This window comes from Bos indicus x Bos taurus, chromosome 22 (genome assembly GCF_003369695.1).
Source record: "Bos indicus x Bos taurus breed Angus x Brahman F1 hybrid chromosome 22, Bos_hybrid_MaternalHap_v2.0, whole genome shotgun sequence".
In the NCBI taxonomy this organism is placed as follows: domain Eukaryota; kingdom Metazoa; phylum Chordata; class Mammalia; order Artiodactyla; family Bovidae; genus Bos; species Bos indicus x Bos taurus.
This window is the reverse complement of record NC_040097.1, coordinates 46,200,258-46,222,558: the sequence shown is the minus strand read 5'-3', so window position 1 is coordinate 46,222,558 and position 22,301 is coordinate 46,200,258. Positions and strand designations below refer to the sequence as shown.

Here is a 22,301-nt window from a genome sequence, read left to right as displayed (position 1 = left end):
ACGTCTGTCCCGACAGGTGGTCCTCAGCCCAGAGTTGGGGCTTCGCGAACCCTTCCTGCTGGCCTTGAGCTCCACTGGTGTTCAGACTTGTCCCTTCCCTGTCTTCTGCTGACCCAGATCTTTGTCCAAACTCCTAGGTTCTTGCTCTCCAGTCTCCCACCCAACCCGTCTGGTCCCAACTCTCACTGGAGCCCTGGATGGAGACCTGATTGATTTAGAGCTTCCCTCTCCTCCATCTTTTTTTTTTTTCTTCTCTTCTCCATCTTTGACTGATTTAGACTCTTCCTCTTGCCTCCTGAGCTTTGGACACATTGCCTTTTCTCTCCATTTCCCCCACCACCCACCGTGAGCCTGACTGTTTGCTGCCCATCAGTCTATAGCCCTACATCTACCTCATTCTCACTTCCTGACGAACTCAAACTGTGTAATTAAATTTTAACATGAAATCTGCTCTTAAAATGAGTTTTAATAAGATGATGGTGTTTGGTCTGAGTAAGAAAATGAGTGGTCCCTGCATTCTCACTTCCTGATGAACTCAAACTGGAGTGAGTTTGAATACCTCATTCTCACTTTCTGATGAACTCAAATTGTGTGATTAAATTTTAACATGAAATCTGCTCTTAAAATGAGTTTTAATAAGATGATGGTGTTTGGTCTGAGTAAGAAAATGGGTGGTCCCTGCATGGCCAGCCCATGGTACCTTTGGACCCACAAGGAAGCCACCCTAATGCTTCTTCAGAGTGAAATCTGAGTTTAATACTGTTACTTCAAATGTACAGGAAGGAAAGTATTTTTCTTTTTCTTTTTTCATTAACTCAGTTTGGAAAACAGAAACCTCTGAGCCAGATAATGCCTTAGATTTCTTCTAGCTTAAACATCTGTTTTTAAGGTCTTGCTTTTGCTAAATTGAATAACTTGAATACATTTCACATAGCTTTTTAGAAACAAACTGAGGTTTGTGTAACTTTTTATCTCTGGTTCAAGTGTTCCGTGGCTTTAATGAGTTTGCATACTTTATGTCTGAGCATCTGAGATATTTTCAAGTAAGAAGCTGTGGCGATTGAAATAGTTACCCCTGCAGCAAAATCAGCCTCGTGTCAAAATCAGTCACAGGCTGGCCTGTGACTATGGGCTTCAGGTCACTGGGGTCCCAGCCAAGCTCATCCCTGGTGAGGAGTGGGCTCAGTGCAGGTGTTTCTCAGAGCCCGGTACACCTGTGTGCAGAGTCAGGCACCTCTTACCCATACTGAGGTTTATGTAGCTGAGAAAGTTCTGGATGTTTTGTTCCAAATTAGAGTTGGAATTGTAACCAAGGTAAATGCTACAAAGCCAGGTTGCCTATCTTGCTATACAAGTGAGGATATTTTCAATTATAAGATAGAGACACTCAAAACAAAATGTTTTAAAACAGAAGAATTAACTGATTCGCATAACCAAAGAAGTCACCAGAGAATATGGCTTCAGGCATGGCTGAACGAGGGACCCAGATAATATCTACAGGAAACTTTCTCGACCCTTGTCTTTGCCTTCTTTTGTGTTGGCTTCCTTCAGAAATAGGCAAAAATGGTCATTTGTGGTTTCAAGTTTTTATTCTACCAGTTTAACATCACAGGAAAGAGACCATCTCTTCACTTTTTGTAAGAGTTTTCTTGAGACAGAATTCACATATTAAACAGCTTATCCTCTTTAAGTTCACACTCTTGATAAATCAATGGGTTTTAGGATATTTATTCACAGAATTATGCAACCATCATCACAATCAGTTGGGAGCATTTCATCATCCCCAAACAAAGCTCTATGTCCTTTAGCAGTCATTCTCCATGTCCCCTAACCATCACCTTCAACCCTAGACAACCATCAATCTACTTTCTATTTCTACTGCTTGCCTGTTCTGAACAGTTCATATAAATGAAATCATATAATATGTGTCCTTTGTGATGTTTTCTTTCACTTAGCATAAGGCTTTCAAGGCTCATCCATATTGTAGCATATATCAGTATTATATCCCTTTTGTTGTTAAATAGTCCACTATATGGATATACAACATTTAATGTATCCATTCATTAGTCAATGAGCATTTGAGTTGTTTCTACTTTGGAGCTATTATTAGCAATGAAGTTATGACCATTTATGCACAAGTGTTTGTGTGGACACATGCTCTCATTTCTCTTGGGTATATACCCAACAGTGGAATTACTGGGTCATATTAATTCCTTCTGAGGAACTGCTAGACTGTTTTCCTAAGTGGCTGCATAGTCCTACATTCCCACCAGCATTGCTTGAGGGTTTACTTCTTCACATACTCACCAACACTTGTTATTTGTCATTTTGATTACAGCCACACTAGTGAGTGTGAATTGATATCTCATTATAGTTTTGATTTGCATTTTCCTTGGAAAAGAAAGGGATTAAGGAGACTCCGTGACAGATGAGCATTGTCATTCCAGACATGAAGTTTGAACTTAGAATTTACTAAATATTTACACAAAAGGGACACTGAAATCAGGAGAGAGTTTTACCTTTCACTGATAGATGTAGATGTTTTCTGCCCTCAGAGGGAAATGACTTTAAAGCAAGATATGGTCATATGCATGTGTGTGTGTGTGGTCATTATATACGGTCATATATCCCATATACAACATACACTCACATAGAGAAACATGCATACACAAAGAAAATTACATTTCATGCCTATCTGAGTTTTGGTGGGTAAATATTGGTGCAGCTACATTTGACACAAATGATATACTAGACACTACACTTGATTATTATAATATCATTCAGATGTCTTATTTTATAGATTACAAAAGCAAGCTGAGACCCAAAGCTAGTAAGGAACAGAAAACTGGAGGCAGGTCTCATCTTCGGGTTTCCTGATCAGTGCTCTCCCCACCACACCACAGGCCTGTCCTCTGAGTCCTTGGGTTGCGCTGTTCCTGGTTGATGTGGTGAGTTGAATTTGATTCATTTCTAACCATGAAGCACTGAAAGGTACAAAATTGCACAAGAATTAAAGCCTAGGATGATGACAAAAACAGAGTGATGATAAATGCTCACTCTTCCAGGAGAAAATGTTCCTCATTTTTCTGTATGGATAATCAACTCCCACAGGCCATGCATGAATGTGCTCTTTGTTTGGGTCTCCAACCTCATGCATAATGGATGAAGGTTGTCGATGTACAGGCTGCACGGATGTGACTCCTCCAAAGCAAAATCAACACTCAGCTCCAGCTGAGTCCACCTATAAACACCTGTTGTCCAGGCCTTGAAAGACAGTAAAAATGAATCCGTGATAAGAGGCAGCCTTATCTTCAGGGCCTTGGGTCCAAGCGTGAGGCTGAAGGTAGGAACTCCACCCTGGGTTATCACCTCACATTCTACAATCCCCTGGGTTTCTTAGCAAAAGAGACAAGCAACTGCTAAAGCAGCCATCACCCAGGGGGCAAGAAGCCCAGCCCTGATTCTGCATGGAATCTACCTGATACACATGTGTGCTCAACTCATGAGAACTAGCCCCTCTTCCCTGACCACTTTCGTACCACGTCCAGAGCAAGATGGTTTGTAGGATTAAATGCTTTCTTTTGACTTAACTATCATCCCACCGTTAGATATTTTTTCAAAATTTCCCTTTTTATAAACATTGCAGTGTGAACATCTTTGTAAATAAGGACACCACATTGCTCATTCAAAATATGCTTATGTGTTTACCACTTTCAGTATGTGGCCAAATTACTTTCCAGAAAGATCTGCTCTATCCACATTCCAACAGTGTGTCAGAATTAGCAGATGTTCTGTATATTTGCCCATCCTGTATACTATCATTTTTAAAATGCTTTGTCATCTAATAAATTTGAGAAATGCTTTCTCATTCTGGTTAATATATTTCCTTAGCTGCCAATGAATTGGAACTTTTTTCATTTGTTTATTGGCCATTTGTGGTTCTTGTATGAATTGCCTATTCACGTTCTTTGCTCATTTATCATTTGAAATGCTCGCCTATTCCGTATTGATTTGTAAGAGCCTCGATCCAATTTTAATGAAAAGTTTAAATCTCCAACACAGCTGTCAGAACTGCTTACGGCTGCAGTTCTCTGCAGCTCTAATTGTTTTAATAAGTCCCACTAATGACTCAGAGGCTAATGAAGGTGTAGATCTGATTGACAGAGCTTAGAAAAGCGATGTAATTAGAAGGTTCCTCTCCCAATCAAAAGAGCCAACTATATTTATCAGTTCAACTTCCTACTTTTCCCCCCTATTTTGAAAAATACATTTAAATATATCCCACTTGTCTTGGCAGGGTGGTGGGAAGGGCATGTGGACTGTGTCTGGTTGTTATATAACCCTCCAATTAATTTAGGGTCTTATTTCCTCTTTTAACTTTCATATTTTGTCTTGAAAGAGGAAGCTTCAGATTCTTAAGTCCATATCTGCTTTGGCTGCCTCTGGAACCCAGAGTGAGGCTGTCACCTAGCAACCAGCGCTCTGCATATAGAAACCTAAGTTGTGGCCTGTTCGAGAGAGGAAAATCACCCCGGGGAATGAAAAGTTTTAGCTTTGAGCTCGAGAGCAGCCAGAGGCACAGCATTGAGTGAGAAAGAAGAGCCAAGATTTTTTTCCCAGGAGATTTTTTCTCAGATTCACAGAGTCCTGATGCAGAGTTGGGGTAGGGGCATCGCTTCAGGGACAACCTCGGGGAGTTTTGCTCCCCATCCTGATGAGTGACTAGAAGCTCGGTGCTTTCGACTTGGGTGCCACAACCCCTGAGTGATCTGAGACAACCCCTGGTGCTCCCCAGTGATCAATACTGGGGGCCACGGGGCTCAATACTTCACTCAAGAATTTGAATATGAAGGCTGCTTCCTGGGGGTTCAGCCTTTTCACTTGGGTCTGAGCAGGAATATGTAAAACCACCTGAGGGTCTCCCATACCATGAGGCTTAGGGGATATTAACACTTTCAGGGCATTCCGCAGGAAGTTGGAAAAAGCTGGGGTCACTGAGGTTCTGAGGAGAGTAGGGGGCTCTGGCTGGCTGTCCACCCCCATGTTGTAATTCTGCTGACAAACTGCTCTTATTTAGTAGTTATAGTATCTTTCTTGAAAAACCACCCTCTTCTCCCACACACATACGTACCCACATCCCTCGTGAATTTCCACCTTCTTATTTTTCCTTCTCTTTCTCCACGGGACTTGCTTTGGCCAATGTAGTATTACTGAACACGACAGGAGCAGAGGTCTTAAATGTCCTTCTGTGGTTTGGCTTACTCTTCTGTTTTCTGTTATGAAAAGACAAGCCCCAGGTAGCCCCAAGTCCAAGGGGAATGAGGAGACATGTATTGCACACCTGAATTTAACTGGAGCCTGAAACAGAGCCATCCCAGCCAACCCCCAGGCCCTGGACAGGAAAAATCAAAGGTTGAGAGTCACTGAGAGTCGAGGACTGTTTGTTAAAGCAGCTTTATTGTGGCACAATCTGACATTCATTGCTCATTACTCCTACCATTATTTCCTTCTAGATGTCCTGATTTCTGTATTTTCTGAGACTGGTTGGTCAGTTTTTCCTTCAATTTTGCAAGGTTCGTCACATCCTCCTAATAAATTCTTCTCTTTGCTAAAGTCAGTTAGAATTGATTTCTGTGGCTTGTCACATAGTCCTGACTGGTAGAGCTCATAGGCCAAGTCTCCTCTGCGAAGTTGCCCATTCTTTTGTCTGAATTCAGAAGGTCTCTCACACAATCTGAATGCTTGAATTCAGCCTTTCCCCATTATCCTTTTGTTTTCTGATGGCCTCTGCTGCCTCTAAATGAAAGAGTGTGTGCCCTGATCAATGTCAGGGGCCTTTGCTTTGTCTGGAACATCCTGTTTCATCTCAAAAAAAAAAAGTCTTATATACCTTTCAGGACTTCAGCCAAGCAGCATGTCTTTTTATAAAGCCCTTCTTGGTTCTCTGGGCATGCCCTTCCCCTCTGCAATACTGGAAGCAGTTACCTCTAGTCTGGAGATTTACCTTTTTCTACGAGCTGCTATGACTTATTCCCCTACCAGGGGGACCTCTTTGAGGCCATCACTCAAGGGGGAGCAGAGAGAGCCCAAGTGGGACACCATTTTATTTACCCTGTCCGAGGATGAAATTGGATCTGGGGTCAGCCACAGGCTAAGCATTATGGGAGAACATTTCATTTTTTAAAATATAAATTTATTTTAATTGGATGCTAATTACTTTACAATATTGTATTGGTTTTGCCATACATCAACATGAATCCACCACAGGTATACACATGTTCCCCATCCTGAACCCCCCTCCCACCTCCCTCCCCGTACCATCCCTCTGGGTCATCCCAGTGCACCAGCCCCAAGCATCCTGTATCATGCATTGAACCTGGACTGGCAATTCGTTTCATATATGATACTATACATGTTTCAATGCCATTCTCCCAAATCATCCCACCCTCTCCCTCTCCCACAGAGTCCAAAAGACTGTTCTATACATCTGTGTCTCTATTGCTGTCTCGCATACAGGGTTATCGTTACCATCTTTCTAAATTCCATATATATGCGTTAGTATTCTGTATTGGTGTTTTTCTTTCTGGCTTACTTCACTCTGTAAATTTCATCCACCTCATTAGAACTCCACCTCCAGTTTCATCCACCTCATTAGAACTGATTCAAATGGAGAACAGTGTGGCGATTCCTTAAAAAACTGGAAATAGAACTGCCTTTATGACCCAGCAATCCCACTACTAGGCATACACACCTGGGAGAATATTTCAAATGAAGCACCCCACTCTTAAAATTCACTCAACCCTTCCTGCAGCAGTTGAGGGGACTGTGTTGGTCTGTGCTTGTAGCTTCAGGACATGTAACCCATGAAACCAAGGTCCAGAGTGGGGAAGCAAGAAGCCAAAATTCACACAGACGATTAAGGGAAGGGTGGGAATTAGAAGCCCAGACTCCAGATTGTTAGTCCTCTGTTTCTTATAAGAAGTGACAGACCAGAGAGGGTCCAGGCTGGGTTTTTCCACTGGGTCTTCCTACACAGCCTGTTGCTGGGGAGGACATCAGCATCCCTGTGCCAACCTCCATAGACATGAAGGCTGTTTTTCTGTGCCCAGGAGGATTCTCAAAATAATGGTGCTGCCTGCCTGCCTCTGTGGGCTGGAGCCAGCTGTCTTGGTACACTTGGTTCCCAATTTATAATTTCCTGCTCTTTATTTGTGGTGATAATTGGTCTCACAGTAACTGGTCAACCATGCCCCCTTCTGTCCTGGTAGCCAAGGTTTAAATAGGCAGGAGAGATGGAAGGAATCAGGTGAGTATCTTGTGATGGGACCCGTGGGACTTTTGGAGCCAGAAAGATGTGAGTTCAAATCCCAGCCCTGCCACTTGCTGACCCTGTGGCCTCATTTTCTCACTTGTAAAGTGGGAGTTTTAACAGCATCCACCCCAGGGAGCTGACGTGAGGTGAATATTGTGTCTGACACAAAGGTGGTCAGTGAGGGTGATGCTTCTCTGTATCATCCTGAGACATCCTGAGACAGAGGGCTGTCTCAGGCTGGGCTCCCTCAGAGCCAAGGAGACTATTTGTGAGGTGGTCTTGGGAAGTATCAGTGTGAGAATGGGGAAGTGAGTCAGAAAAGGGAGTGTTTAATGTGTGGGATACCCCTGTGAGCAATTAGAGTTCAGCCCCTTTGGGACCTCTGGAAAGCAGGTGGAACACACCTCAGCAAGATGGAGTAGTCGTCTACCCTGGTGACCATCCACCATTGGTTGAGGGCTGCTGGGAGCAGGACTTAATTTCCCAGCATTACTTGCTCCTTGTGTCAAGTAGGTTTAAGTAGTCAGAGAAAGGCTTCTTAAAGCAGCAAGTTGCAGTTGCTGGGGACATCATGGACGGGAATGGTTAAAGCAAGACACCCACAGTATCTGCTTTAAGGGCACACAGCTCATCAGGAGAAGTCAGCATACCCGGTCTGAACTTGGTCTAGAAGTAGGACGCAAAACATAAAAGTCAGCACTTCCCTGGCAGTCAAGCGGTTAAGGCTCCATGCTTCCAGTGCAGGGGACAAGGGTTCGATTCCTGTTGGGGGAACTGAGATCCCACATGCCGCACAGTGCAGCCAAAAAAGAAATTTTTTTTTTAAACTTAAAAACCAGAAACTGGTACAGATGGCCCTGGGAGGTGAGGAATGAGTCAGGAATGAGGTGATAGATCGTGGACATTTGTCATCAAGTGTTCTGGAGCCCCAAGTCTTGTGTTCCTGGGCACTGGCCAGGGTGTGAGGCAGATCAGCTTTCTCTCTGCAGGAATGACTTGGGACTATGGTGATTTCCTCATTCTTTTCAAAACATAAGGGTCCCTGTTTCCCACACATGCCCTCATTCGGCACTCACTACCAGCTCTTTAGATTCACCCCAACCATGGAAGCGGGAGATAGCACACATACACGTGTGTGTGTGCACAAGCAAGTCCTGGGAGGACTGCCTGGAAGATTACCACTTGTAAAATGCAGTGATTGCAGACTGAGCTGAGCTGAATAGCACAATAAGAGATGGGCAACATGGAAGAGGTGGACAACAGAATTAAGGAGCCCTATGCCTGAGAAAAGGGCTGAATTCTATGTGAATCCTCCCAAGGAAAAGCCTTGCTGAAAGGCCAGTGGATATCAGTATTTGGAGATGTCTTATGCTGTATAAGTCAAATGTCAGAAATTCCCACTGAGCTTGGATTTGAATGGACTACTTGAGTTCCCTGAGTGCTTTGCAGATAGAATTACCAAAAAGTGCTAGGCTTTGTGACTTCCAAATATACGTATAATGAAATGAGAAAGTAACGTTAAAATGCCTCTCCAGTATCATGGAAAAATCACCCAGGAAAAGAGCTTTTAGAACACAAGTTTAATTAGCACTTTCCTCCGAGTTTATAAATATATGTACTGATAATAATCATGATCATTATCATCAGTGATAATGATCTCTATTGCTATTTTAGCAAGCACCATTTCTTGAGAATCTCCCATGTGCCAGTTATCTTGATTTTTATATCTTATTGTGTTGAAGCCTCATAAGAATTCAGATATAAGGAAGTAAAGACACCAAGAGGTTAATTGACTTGCTCAAGGCTGCACAGCGCATTAAGAGAGAGGTCTGCGATTCAGCACCAGATTTCTCAGGTTCCAAAGCCTGCTCTTTAAATTCTTCACTCCATGTACAAGGTGGTATATTTGAAATTGATTTCCTTTTAGTAGTAAAATTATATTCTTGTGACAATTGAGGTCATTTCTTGACCTCTTTATCTACTCTTTAGAATAATCAGAATTTGCAGAATCTCCACAGCCACATGGAAACCATTGTTTTGATTCAAATTCCAGACTTGGTGATGGTTCCATGTCCACTAACTGACAAGACTACAAGTTTAGAGACTAGATCCACCATGCAAGTTTGCTTACACTGGTGTGCGTGTGTGTGTGTGTGTGTGTGTGTGTGTGTGGTGTGTGTGTGTGTGTGTGTGTGTTAGTCAGTCATGTCTGACTTTTTGCAACCCTATGGATTATAACCCACCAGGCTCCTCTGTCCATGGAATTCTCCAGGCAAGAATACTGGAGTGGGTTGCCATTCCCTTTTCCAGGGGATCTTCCCTACCCAGGGATTGAACCCAGGTCTCCTGCACTGCAGGCAGATTCTTTACCATCTGAGCCACCAGGAAAGCCCTACATTGGCCTACAAATTACTTTTAAAAGTAATTTGAAGTTACACTTATGCTAGGGAGATTTGATATCAAAATCAAGATTCCCAGCTCCTTTTGAATAATCAGAGGATCTACAATACTGATGGCAGCTCCCCTTTCTACTTACCACAGTACCTCACCCATCTCTAATGCCTCCCTGTCCTAGATGCCAAGTAACAGGAGCCAGGTAGCAACACACTTTGCACTGTTTTTTCTTAGAGTAAGTTAGATTTTTCTAATCCCTTTACCCCCTCAATTGTTTTCTCACCTTCCCAGTCTTTGTAGGCATTTCAGGTTTTGACACTTAAAAAGCAACTTCTTTAGATGAATTCAATGGAATTTTTATTTGATACTCTCTCTTATCCATTTAAAAATTAAAATACAAATTTATCTTTAACTGTTCTTAAAAAGAAGAAAATCAGTTTCCCCAGTTCAGTTCTGGAAACCATCCTTGGGTTTTCTGTCCTCTCTCCTGCGGTCTTAACCTGCTGAATAACACAAAGACACCAACTCATGCTCTAACCAGCCTTTTTAACGTTGTGAATCTCACATTTGTTACTGCGACCTCAGACAACTTCCTCGACTTCCCTAGCCTCTGCTTCCTTATCTGGAAAAGGACTTCAGGTCACTTAACCTGGGCAGTTTGCCAAAAGCCAAGCGAAATGTTCACTTTGCCCAAAATACTAAGAGCCGGCCTGCCAAATAAGTGATTCACCAAATCACTCGATTCTTTGAAGGATCCTGTTTTTGTTGATCAATTCTCATCTGGTCCCCATAACAGGATTTTATGGGATATTTAGCTCTTGTCTTCCAGGCTCTCTGCTGCTGCAACTGGAGATTGAAGCACCAAGTGGGGGAGGGGATTAAAGGAGAGAAAGAGGAGTAAAGAGAGGCAGGCTGGGGTGAGGGCTGGGGGATATATAAGGAGAATACGTTCACGAGACTGTGCTCTTTATTATGAAGACTCTCATAAATACGTTACCCGTATGAATAAGAAAGCATGAATGAAGAATATGCTCATAAGAAGTCTCCTTATTAAAGAATATATTACTCTCCCTTCCCTCCATCTTCCCTCTCTCCACCCTTAGGCTCCGACAGCAGCAGCAGCAGCAGGAAATGGGAGCAAGGACGCGCTGAATGCTCCTTTTAAATGCTGCTATAAAGACAAAATGAAAACTTCAATTAAAACGAAATGATTAAACAAAACAAGCGAATTTATCAAAGTTGCCATTCAGCCTATTGGGAAATATACTGGGACTTTCCTCATAGGAACACTGGGAAATTAAATGAGGTGATGATTCTGAGGTCCATAGCACAGCCCCTCCGTACACGGGGACTGTTGTCACGCTACTCAGGATGGTGCCACTGCCCAGCCTGCCACCAAATTTCTAACTTGAGTCAACCTTAACTCCTCCCTCCTGCCCACTCTCAAGGCCCATCCAAACCAAATTCTATCTGCAGATGACTAAAAGAGACCCCCTAGGAACCTCCCTGGTGGTCCAGTGGTTTAGACTCCAGGCTTCCACTGCAGTGGGGCATGCATTTCAATCCCTGGTCAGGGAACTAAGATCCCACATGCCTCAGCAAGTGTTAGTCGCTCAGTTGTGTCCAACTCTTTGCAACCCCATGAGCTGAAGCCCACAAAGCTCCTGTGTCCATGGGATTTTCCAGGTAAGGATACTGGAGTGTGTTGCCTTTTTCTTCTCCAGGGGATCTTCCCCACCCAGAGATCGAACCCAAGTCTCCTGCACTGCAGGCAGATTCTTTACCAACTGAGTTACGCTATGAGGAAGCCCACATGCCTCATAGTGCAGTCGGAAAAAAAAAAAAAAAGAGAGACCCAAGAGTGTGGAAAGGAAGGAATTAAGCATGTCCTGAGAGTTACACCAGAAAATCAGCTCGAGACCCAGTAAACAGAAGTGCAGAGGCCTCAGGCCCACAGTGGAGTCACCCCTTTGTGGGGAGAATGGGTCCCTCGGTGAAGGTTGATAGACCAGGGAAGCCTGAAGGAGAGGCAGAAGTTGCATGTTCGTGGGGCCTGCCCAACCTCTGCCCAAGAAAGAGCCTGGAACGATTAATATCTCGCTCTCTGAGTTCATGTTCACCAAGGCACCAGTGAATAACCTGGCTTCCTGAGGAGCAATGCCTCCAGAGACAGAATGTTCTCCCCTCACTGCTATCAACCTCTAGGCTGCTTGAAATTAGTAAATTTCATTCTGGTTTGTTCTCAGCTCCCTCACTGGTCATGTTTATTCAAGCAATAATAACTTCTGGGATGTAAAAGATGGAATTTCTGAGCTTATGTGGCTGATGATCAGAACCAGATGAATGACTCATTCTCAGGGGTCAGTGTCCCCTGGTGGGAGACTCTCTGGGCAGGACAGGGACTCCACTGTGGGTCCACTGTGATTGAGGGCTCTTCCTACTGGCAGCCCCCTCTGCCTCAGCAAGACATCAGGTCTGGGGCAGGAGGTAGGACTCAGTTTTGCTGCAAAACAGAATCACGTTTGAAGTTCCCCTGCAAGGCACCAGCAAATTTTGCTCTTGATCAGGACTTATGGCCCTTCCTGATAGTGTTGGAGAGGAAGGGGAAAGTTCTTCCCCCTATTAGCCTTAAAATCTAATTGAGGAAAATTCTGTTGCCTAGACAATGGCATATTAAAGTGTTTAGCAAAAGCAAGAATTTATAAGAAATTCTCTCTGACCTATAAGAACTAGGGAACTTAATAAATCTTCCAGAATTTTTTGCCACAATTACGATATATCATGCTCAGAAATTGCATTAGTATGGAGATGAGATGGGCAGAGGACTGTGGGCTCCTGGAACAGTAGGACAATACTCCAGAGCCTTCTGGCCTCTTGAGGTAATGAGTGTATCTCTTGAGTAGCCACCCAAGAGAAGGAAACAAGGAAGGGAGATGAGGTACGTATTGTGCATATTGATGACCTACTTTGTGCAGACACAGAGCTGGGAACCTTGACTATATAATAGCATCTCTTTGAACCTTCACTGCTATAAACCATCTGCTGTTTTGTTTCTTGGTTTTGGTTTTTGGAGTTTTTTTTTTTTTTTAATTCTCCATTGGATTAAGTTTCTTAGGATGGCATATGAGACAAGCCTATTCTGGCTATCTTAAAAAGCAGTACATACTATATAAATGCTTCCCCAATGTGGTAAAGAATCTGCCTGCAATACAGGAGACACAAAAGACTGATTCGATCCCTGGGTCAGGAAGAGCCCCTGGAGGAGGAAATGGCAACCCATTCCAGTATTCTTGCCTGAAAAACCCTGTGGATAGAGGAGCCTGGTGAGCTACAGACCAAAGGGTCATGAAGAGTTGAACACAACTGAGTGACAGAGTACTCACTGTGTAAGTACTTCTGGATCCCACAGAGTAAAAAGGAACAGCCAACCAAAGGCTGGAGACAGGTAGGAGCCAGGGGCAGGTATGTGGACTCAGCAGTAGGTTTGCTGATGACCTCTTTAGTGAACTGACTTGTCCATGACTCAGCAACCCAAGGTCCAGCCCCTCAGTTCAAGGACAGAAAATATGATGGACGTTATCAAAATTGGATTCTCCCCTATATCTCTCAGGGATGGTGAAGAGGGTGAGGACATGTGGTGTAGACAAAACCTATGAAGGCTCATCCACGCCAGATTTGTGAGCTGTTGTTCCCGGAGATGCAGTAGTGGCAAGGTCTCCCAAGACCAACTCCTGGCATGGTGCTCTCAAAGCCACTGACAATGAGCAGTCATCTCTTTCACAGTAATGTCTATTTTGCTCTTTATATTATGAGCTTATAGAGTGATATAAAAATTAATAATCAAAAGAAACAAAGTGGACTTCCCTGATGGCACAGTGGATAAGAATTTGCCTGCCAATTCAGGCGACATGGGTTCAATCCCTGGTCTGGGACGAACCCACATATCACAGAACAACTAAGCCCATGCACCACAACTTTTGAACCTGTGTGCCTAGAGCCTGTGTTCTCAACAAGAGAAGCCACTGCAATGAGAAGTCCGCACACCATGACTAGAGAGTAGCCCCCACTCACTGCAGTTAGAGAAAGTCTGCACAAAGCAACAAAGACACACGAACACAATTCTGTAAAGCAATTATCCTTCATTTAAAAATAAACAAAGATGCAGCACAACCAAAAATAAACACATAAATAGAAGAAACAAAGTACATTAGAATTTTTTGCTACAATAAGTACTTAACAAATTAACCAAATAAAATCAGACCTCTGAGGATTTGTACAATCCTTTTTGTCTCTTTTCTTTATATTAACTTTTATTGGAGTATAGTTGCTTTACAATGTTGTGTTAGTTTCCACTGTACAGCAAAGTGAATCAGTTATCTGTATACATATATCCCATCTTTTTTGGGTTTCCTTCCCATGTGGGTCACCACAGAGCATTGAGTAGAGTTCCCTGTGCTATATAGTAGGTCCTCATTAGTTATCTGCTTTATACATAACAGTGTATCTATGTCAGTCCCAATCTCCCAACTCATCCCACCCTCCCACTTCCCCCTTGTTGTAGTAAATAAATCTCCCACGGAGGCATCATGAGCAACACCCCTGCTTCTCTGTGATTCCTGAAGTTGGAGGAGCTGGGGGCCTGGGAGATACCTGTACCAATAGGGTTTCAGATGCAGGTTTGGCTTCTCCACTGAGCTACATTTGCAGACATTTAGAAGGCAGAATGGAGGTAATAGACATTCCCCATCTCATAGAAACTGGTGCGCATCAATATTTCCCAGGCCAGAAAGGGCATGGCCCAGGAATCAGCATTTTAACAGCCAGTGCAGGTGATTTTCATGGTGACACAAGTGTGGAAACATTACAAGTCACCACACTGCCTTCTTTACTGATTTTTCTGTAGTTGAGAAAGTTACTTCATCTCCTGGGGCCTCAATTTCAAGCCTCTGAGCACTCTGACAGTGACCCATTGTTTTGTGCCAGTTGCCTAAAGCTTCTTCAATACCAAGTCTTTCATTCAAAAACTGGAGACTTGATTTTCCAGCTAATTAATGGGATGGAAAATGAACACTGATACAGTACCAGAGTTTGGAGGGGCTGTGTGAGGAAGTGATAGGTTTTGAGAGGATACCCATCACATCCCCATCATCTACCAGGCTGGAGTAAAGTCAAGTTTTTTAGCCCCTCCAAACCCCAATTTCCCCACCTGTGATATAGTTATGATTCATATTTGCCTTGTATGGTTTTGCAAGGTCTGAAAATATTGCATGTAAAGGCCTCAGTATATTATTTTATAAAACTGGAGTTCATATGGTAGCTGCTAGTGATAGAAGTAACAGTAACAGGAGTCTTTTTGTTTGTTTGTTTGGTTAATATTTATTTTTACTTATTTATTTGGCCATGCTGGGTCTTAGTTGCAGCAGAATCTAGTTCCCTGATCAGGAATGGAACCCAGGCCCCCTTACATTGGAAGTGCAGAGTCTTTGCCACTGACCACATCAGGGAGACCCCAGGAGTCATTGTTCACAAGATTTTTAAAATCTAGCTTTGATCATTCTGTAAATCAGACAGGGAGGGCGGCTTCCCTGGTGGCTCAGTGGTGCAGAATCCACCTGCCAATGCAGGAAATATGAGTCCAATCCCTGGTCTGGAAAGATCCCACACGCCACAGAGCAGCTAAGCCTGTGTACCACAACTATTGAGCCTGTACTCTCGGACCTGGGAGCCGCAGCTTCTGAAGCCCCCATGCCCTACAGCCTGTGCTCAGCCTGTGCTCCACAAGAGAAGCCACGGCTATGAGAAGCCTGTGCACTGCAATGAAGAGTAGCCCTGGCTCACCACAACTAGAGAAAAACCTGTGCAGCAATGAAGACCCAGCACAACCATAAATAAATGAATAAACCAGACAGCGAGATCTTGCCCCAGGATGAGAGCTCATTGTAATGCTTGTTACCAGTGGCTTTGAGAGCCTCACACCAGGAGACAGCATTGGGAAACCCTAGAGAAGGCAGTCTGATCGATACACTAACATTTGCTTTGTCCTCAAGCCTCACGCCCATGTTGACACAAGTGGCCATTAGAGGATGATGACGAGCCATGGCAAAAGTAATGGGCTGGAAGGAGGCGGCAGCCCAATGGATGTGGCTCTTGAGGAGATAGTTTTAATCAATTGTAGGTGGTCATTAATGTCTGGGTTAAAGTTGGGTTGAAATCAGGTGCATTATCGCATGCAGCCCCACCCTTGGAGACGGTGTGTGTCCCCAGCTCAATGAGGAGCTCTCACGGTCTCCAAAGCTTCTCAGTGACCTCAACAGCAAGGGAGGCTGCCAGCAGGAATTTCACTGTATGATTCGTGCTGTGTGGGCAGGAACTGTCAAACACCCTTTTCCCTGGACGTGGGGGAAGCCATACAAAACCAACTGATTAAGCTGATCAGTCAAAGCTGAGATTAAGGAGAAGTTCTGCCTCTGAAATTCTCACTTGCAGCTCTTTCTTCGGCTTTTTGAAAGAGATCAGGATGCAAACAAAACGAAGGGCTGATTTGCTCTCAGTGTTGCCTGACTTTCAGGTGGCCATGATTCAGTCACATCATTTTGTTTTGTTCTTGTATAGATCGAACGGAGTAACAAGAGCAGGTATAAACAGTCGTGTGTAAACTACATTATAGTTTGTCCACTAAGTGGAGATCATGCAGTTGTTAAAAACGGTGCTGGGATCCCCGTCTAAATCATGGAAATATTGTAGTTGTTCAGTCACTCAGTCGTGTCCAACTCTTTACTACTCCATGAACTGCAGCATGCCAGGCTTCCCTGTCCTTCACCAGCTCCTGGAGTTTGCTCAAACTCATGTTCGTTGAGTTGGTGATGCCATCCAACTATCTCATCCTCTGTCATTCCCTTATCCTCCTGCCTTCAATTTTGGAAATGTTAGACCACAAATATGAAGTGAAAAAAAGCAAGACAGTAGAAGTTCAAGCTTATATGGAAAAAAATATGACCACATCCACCCCGAAGTAGGAAAGGGCATATGAACAGACTAACACTAACCATCCTTATTGCACGGTACCCTCAACTGTGTCTACATAACAGTAATGAAAACTTCTGCTTCCAGTGGGGGGATGGTGAGCATTTTTAATTTCCTTCTTTATGACTCTGTACTCTCCAAGTTTTACCTATTAAATGTATGTTGTTTAATTTTAAAAGTGCAAGAAGGGACTTCCCTGTGGCTAAGACTCCACACTCCCCATACAGGGGGCCAAATTCGATCCCCAGTCAGGAAACTAAGATCCCGCATGTCACAGGGTGTGGTCAAAATAAATAAAACTAGTTTTAAATTAAAAAATTGTACCATCATCTCCCTACTTGGGAAGCAGCAGTTAGTGTTTGGGGGGGGGGGGGGCAGTCCTTCACCTGAGATTAAGGAATAAGGAACAATAAGGAAGCATGCTAATGGTGAATAATGATGTCCACCATAACAATCACAGTACAATAAGACAAGCAGAGCCCTTTGGGCCAGGTTGAATAACTAGCAGTTTATTCTGCATCCTGCATCCCCAAACGAAGCAAACTTTTGCCGTCTTCCCTCTGGAGCATCCAGCAGTGGGATAATCAACAGGATAAGTAAAGGCAGTGAAGCAGGAAAGCATCTCCACTAGGAAGATGCCAGCGGCAAGTATGGCGAGGGCTTTCCCAGCAACTACAGCTTGCATCCGTCCAGCCACCGTGCCAGAGTGTCAGAATGCTGGCAGTTGAGAGTCCAAGAGGGCCTACAGGGAGGAAGACCGGGGAGAGTGAACCAGAGGGGGCTCCCTATATTGCAGCTCAGCCCCCGCCTGCCCATTTACACCCCTTGCCTGATGCCTGGAGCATTTGAGTGGGCACTGTTCTGAAGGCTTTTGTGCATCCCAAGTACGTCTCTCTCCATGGTTCCTCCAACTCTCGCAGGCATGAGCACGAGTGCTCCCTCCATCCGCTATGCAACACCCCCTTTCTCATAAACCCCACACTGTGAGATGGGGAGGCTGAGCTGTGAACTGTGAAATCCTTCTCCAGTCCTGCAAGGCATTTTTAACTTCCCTGAAGGGAGCATCGGAGAAGTTCTGTAACATATGTGGTGAGTACTTGGCAGATTCTAGTTCTGAAATGAGAACTCCTGTCCCCGAGCCAGGGCCACCTTTCCATGCACCTGTCTCACCCTTCACCTTCCAAAATTCCTTCCAGCTCCTCAACCTTCAACCCTAAGTCAGCTGGACTGAGTTTCTCTACCCTTTTCCCCAGGTGTCTGTAAACATGACCCTGCCTATTTCCAGCCCCTTGGCCAGCTTCCAGACCCCACGTCCTCCTCTCTTATCCCAGAAGCTGTTGGAGTCACCAGGCCAGCTGCAGACCATTAGACATCCTGTTAGTTCATCTCATCCCTTGGTCGGGTATGAGGTTCCATGGTAGGTTGTCCCACAGTTGGAACAGGGACTGGGGTCCCCTGGCCCCTTGTGGCTGCAAAGAGCAGGGAGAGCATGCAGAGACATATTTGCAGAAATCACAGCACCCTCCTTAGCCCTGAGCAGGCATTGCAGATGGGACTCCTGAGGACGATGAGGAGGAAGGAGGGGTGGCCTGGGTCTTCTCCCATCCTGTCCACACCAGCTTCACAGAGCAGCCTGATCTGAGCTTTGGAAAAGCCACCGCAGCTTATTAACTTAACAAGAGCTCACTCCACTGGGAATTCTGAGGACGTGAGAAGCCTTGATCAGCCTGGCCCAACACGTTTCTACTTAGTGCCACACAACAAAGATGATTTTATCTCATTAGTGCTTACCCTAGGGGGCCAGCCAAGCTTCCAAATTAACTGGAAAGTCAAGACTATGTATGAAAGATATTTCAAACACTCAGAAGACAGTTAACATTAACAAGAGGATTCCCTCTTTAAAATGCAATCTATTAGTGAGAAAACGGGTTAAGGCATAAGTGATGTCAAGACTATTGACTAGCATTTGAAAAATACGAATCTGGATTCCCTATCTCACTTTTCATATCAACGTAAGTTTCAAGAAGGACCAACACTTAAGTATTTTTTAAAAATGACAATTCTATTTTATGATTTATTTAACAAAAACTTAATATAGGTTATTTTGCTCCGGGCACTGTTCCAGCAGAGAGAAAAACATGGTTTGATTTCTTTACAATCTTTCATCTTAATCTTGGCTCCATCTTGGTTGCTACACATCTAACTAGGAAATGTATGAGACATGTAAAAGCAACACTGCCCTATAAACCCTGTAGGTGGGGACTCAGTTTCATTTGCTCAGGTATAACCTACATGCCTGGCTTAGTGCCTTGTATGGGATGCTGCTGCTGCTGCTAAGTCGCTTCAGTCGTGTCCGACTCTGTGCAACCCCATAGACGGCAGCCCACCAGGCTTCCCCGTCCCTGGGATTCTCCAGGCAAGAACACTGGAGTGGGTTGCCATTTCCTTCTCCAATGCAGGAAAGTGAAAAGTGAAAGTGAAGTCGCTCAGTCGTGTCCCACTCTTAGCGACCCCATGGACTGCAGGCTACCAGCTCCTCCGTTCATGGGATTCTCCAGGCAAGAGTACTGGAGTGAGGTGCTATCGCCTTCTCCCTGCATAGGATGCTGCTGCTGCTAAGTCACTTCAGTCGTGTCCGACTCTGTGCGACCCCATAGACGGCAGCCCACCAGGCTCCTCTGTCCCTAGAATTCTCCAGGCAAGAATACTGGAGTGGGTTGCCATTTCCTTCTCCATGTGTTCTCTAGGACATAAGCAATATGATGGGTTTCCCTGGTGGCTCGGTGGTAAAGAATCTGCCTGCAATGCAGGAGACCACCTGCACTGCTGGATATGTGGGTTTGATACCTGGGTTGGGAAGATTCCCCTGAAGAAGGAAATGGCAACCCACTCCAGTATTCTCACATGGGAAATCCCATGGACAGAGGAGCCTAGTGAGCTACGGTCTATGGGGCCACAAAGATTTGGACACAACTTAGCGACTAAACCACCACCACCACCCATCTAAAGTCACAAATTAATGGGACCTGATGTGTGGGTGAAAGTCAGGAACACAGGCTACTTACCATGCTCCCATCCCTCTTTTTCCTTTTACAATTGTCTTGGCACATTCGATTGTCTTCTTTAAATCTGGATTCAGTAAAGCTGTGAAGAAAATGAAGTGGAATGATACCACGTCACCATTCGGCAGCTAAGTCAGAGTGATGTCAAGGGAGCTACCAGGAGTTCACGTTAGAGAGGGGTTTTTTCCTTTTTTTACATTTTATCTAGTAGGAGGGTTTTTTCAGGGTATTTATTCTACCATATTTTCATCACAACACCCCGTACCACCTCTACTACAGACAGTTGCATGTTTCTCCCATTGGATTCTGGAGATAAACACACATCATCTTCTTGTGAGGTATACATTACAGGCCTGTCTTCTCCCAGTGATCACTTCCGCCTGTCAAAGTGGCAGCCTCTGCTCCCCCTGAGGAAGAGTGTCAGTCATACTAGCTGCCTGGTCTCACCCCTCATGCTCCTCCCTGCCTCCTCCTCTGCCCATCTGGACATGAGTCTCCCTTGCTGCATCCCAGGCCACCAAGCCCACAGCTTTCTCTCCCTGTGGACTCTGGGCAGTGCGGCATAGCCTCCTGCGACCCCACTCTGGATCTGGTTCAGCCCAGCCTTCACCAGGCCCTCCTCCTTTCAGCTCCAAACTTGTAAACTCTGGTCACTGGGAAAGCAGCCCTCTGAGCTCAACGTGGCTGCCCTCCACCCTCCACAGCCCCCAGCATGGAAGGAGGGACCTACCAGAGCAAGACATATGGCAGCGGTTCCTGCCGTGGTCACACCAGTCATGGTTGCGGATCTGAAAGAGGCCGTAGCCAATGAAGTCACTGCGCGAGTTTTCATAGACAGCCATAGGGTTGAACTTGCTCTCAAAATAAGCCAGGCACACCCCTAAGATGGAACAGACAGGGTGTGGCTCAGAGGAGCACTGGGGAAGCCTGGAAAGGAGCTAGTGGGTAAAGAGGTGAGGAGGAGGCTTGAGAGGGGCCACTCACAGTTTTCAAGGCTGTAGCCCTCAAAATCACTCAGGCCTCCTTCATGGAGCTTCTTAGCCACCACGCAGCGCCCCAGAACTGCAGTGTCACTTGGAACCACCAGGTACCCAATGAGAGACAGCACCACAGACGCCTTCATCTTTCCAAGCTCAGGGTGCTGGCTGCTAGGTGAGAGGATGGAGTCACAAATAATCCCCACTGAGACCGCAGGGACCCTGGCAGAAGAGAAGGGTGCTGTGGGTCTGGGGGTATACAACTCAGTATGTTCAGAAAAGGGAGAGGCCTTCCTGACTTAACCATAATACTTAGTTCATCAGAGTCCCGCCATGACTAGCACAATGGCCACTGTCATATTGGATTATTCCACGACTGCTTTTTATCCTGGAATACAAATTCTGAGCTGTGGCCTTAACCTTTATCCTGTCTTGACCCCAGATTTTCTACAAACAAAACTCCAGGGACCTTGTCTCTTGTCCTCACAGGGAGACCTGGTCCAGTCCAGACATGCCACTGATTCACTGGAAATGGCAGAGAAGTCCCCTAGCCTCAGAGAGCCTCTCCTTTCACACCTCTTTCCCCCTCGTTCACCTTCACGCCGTCACATTCACCTTGCACGTTTCCTTTCTCTGTACATGCCCATCTCATCTCTACCACAGGTCCTTCATCTGCTCTTCACCCAACCACCACAGAGCCTGCCCTTTCCTGTTCACAGTCTCAGCTCAAACAAGCTCACCAACTCAAATAGGATCACCTGCCCACTGCCCTATCACAGAAAATAGCTTTCGTTTTCTTCGTAATATATGTAAATTTCAGAAAGGTCCTTGTTCATTTATTCATTCATTTGTCTACCTCCCCTGTCAGAGTATAAGCGGCAGGCATGCAGAAACTTGGCCTGTCTTGTTCTCTGCTTTATCCTCAGAACTCAGAACAGACCTTGGGACACAGTAGGTCCACAGTGAATCTTTGATGAGTGAATGAATGAATGAATGAATGAATGAATAAAAACCTCCTCTTCCCAACAGAACTGTCATCGGATGAGCAGTAAGTGAATTTGCTGATAAGCATCTCCTGCAGCCAGGGATCAATCTGCCTGTCCCAGTTCCTGCCCAAGATAACCTCACTCACCCTTCTTCCGAGGCCCTTGGTGCCTCCTCAGAGGAAGGGGAGAGCAGCCACTGTGGCAGCCTTTCCCTTATTGCAGGAGAGTTGCTCTATCTACACTCTGTTCTCTGGACTTTTCACTGCCTTGATAATCCATTTGCCTTCACTCAAAAGCTTCCAAACCGTAAGTCCTTCTTCCTGACCTGCTTTTCTAGAATCTTTTCTATGACATCAGTTGCTATGCACCAGAATATTCCGACACAGGGATCAGTTGGTCACCAACGCATTTGTATTAGTTTTCTATTGCTGCTATAACAAGTTATCTTCAGCTTAGCAGCTTAAATAACACAAGTGTATTATCTCGAAGTTCTATAGGTCAGAAGTCTAACAGGGCTCACCAGGCTGAAAGCAAAGTGTTGGCAATA

At 44.9% G+C, this 22,301-nt stretch overlaps 1 protein-coding gene across 1 annotated transcript; it reads right to left on the bottom strand.

Annotated features, from left to right (window-relative positions):
• Positions 1-17,217: 17,217 nt before the first annotated feature.
• On the bottom strand, positions 17,218-22,099 carry LYZL4 (lysozyme like 4). The gene is made up of 5 exons (XM_027523574.1): positions 21,901-22,099; positions 20,776-20,936; positions 20,522-20,671; positions 19,795-19,873; positions 17,218-17,471 (listed from the first exon to the last, which is right to left on the bottom strand). The coding sequence occupies exons 2-5, from the start codon at positions 20,912-20,914 to the stop codon at positions 17,402-17,404; spliced, it is 438 nt and encodes a 145-aa protein (XP_027379375.1). The 5' UTR covers positions 20,915-20,936; positions 21,901-22,099; the 3' UTR covers positions 17,218-17,401.
• Positions 22,100-22,301: the final 202 nt, after the last annotated feature.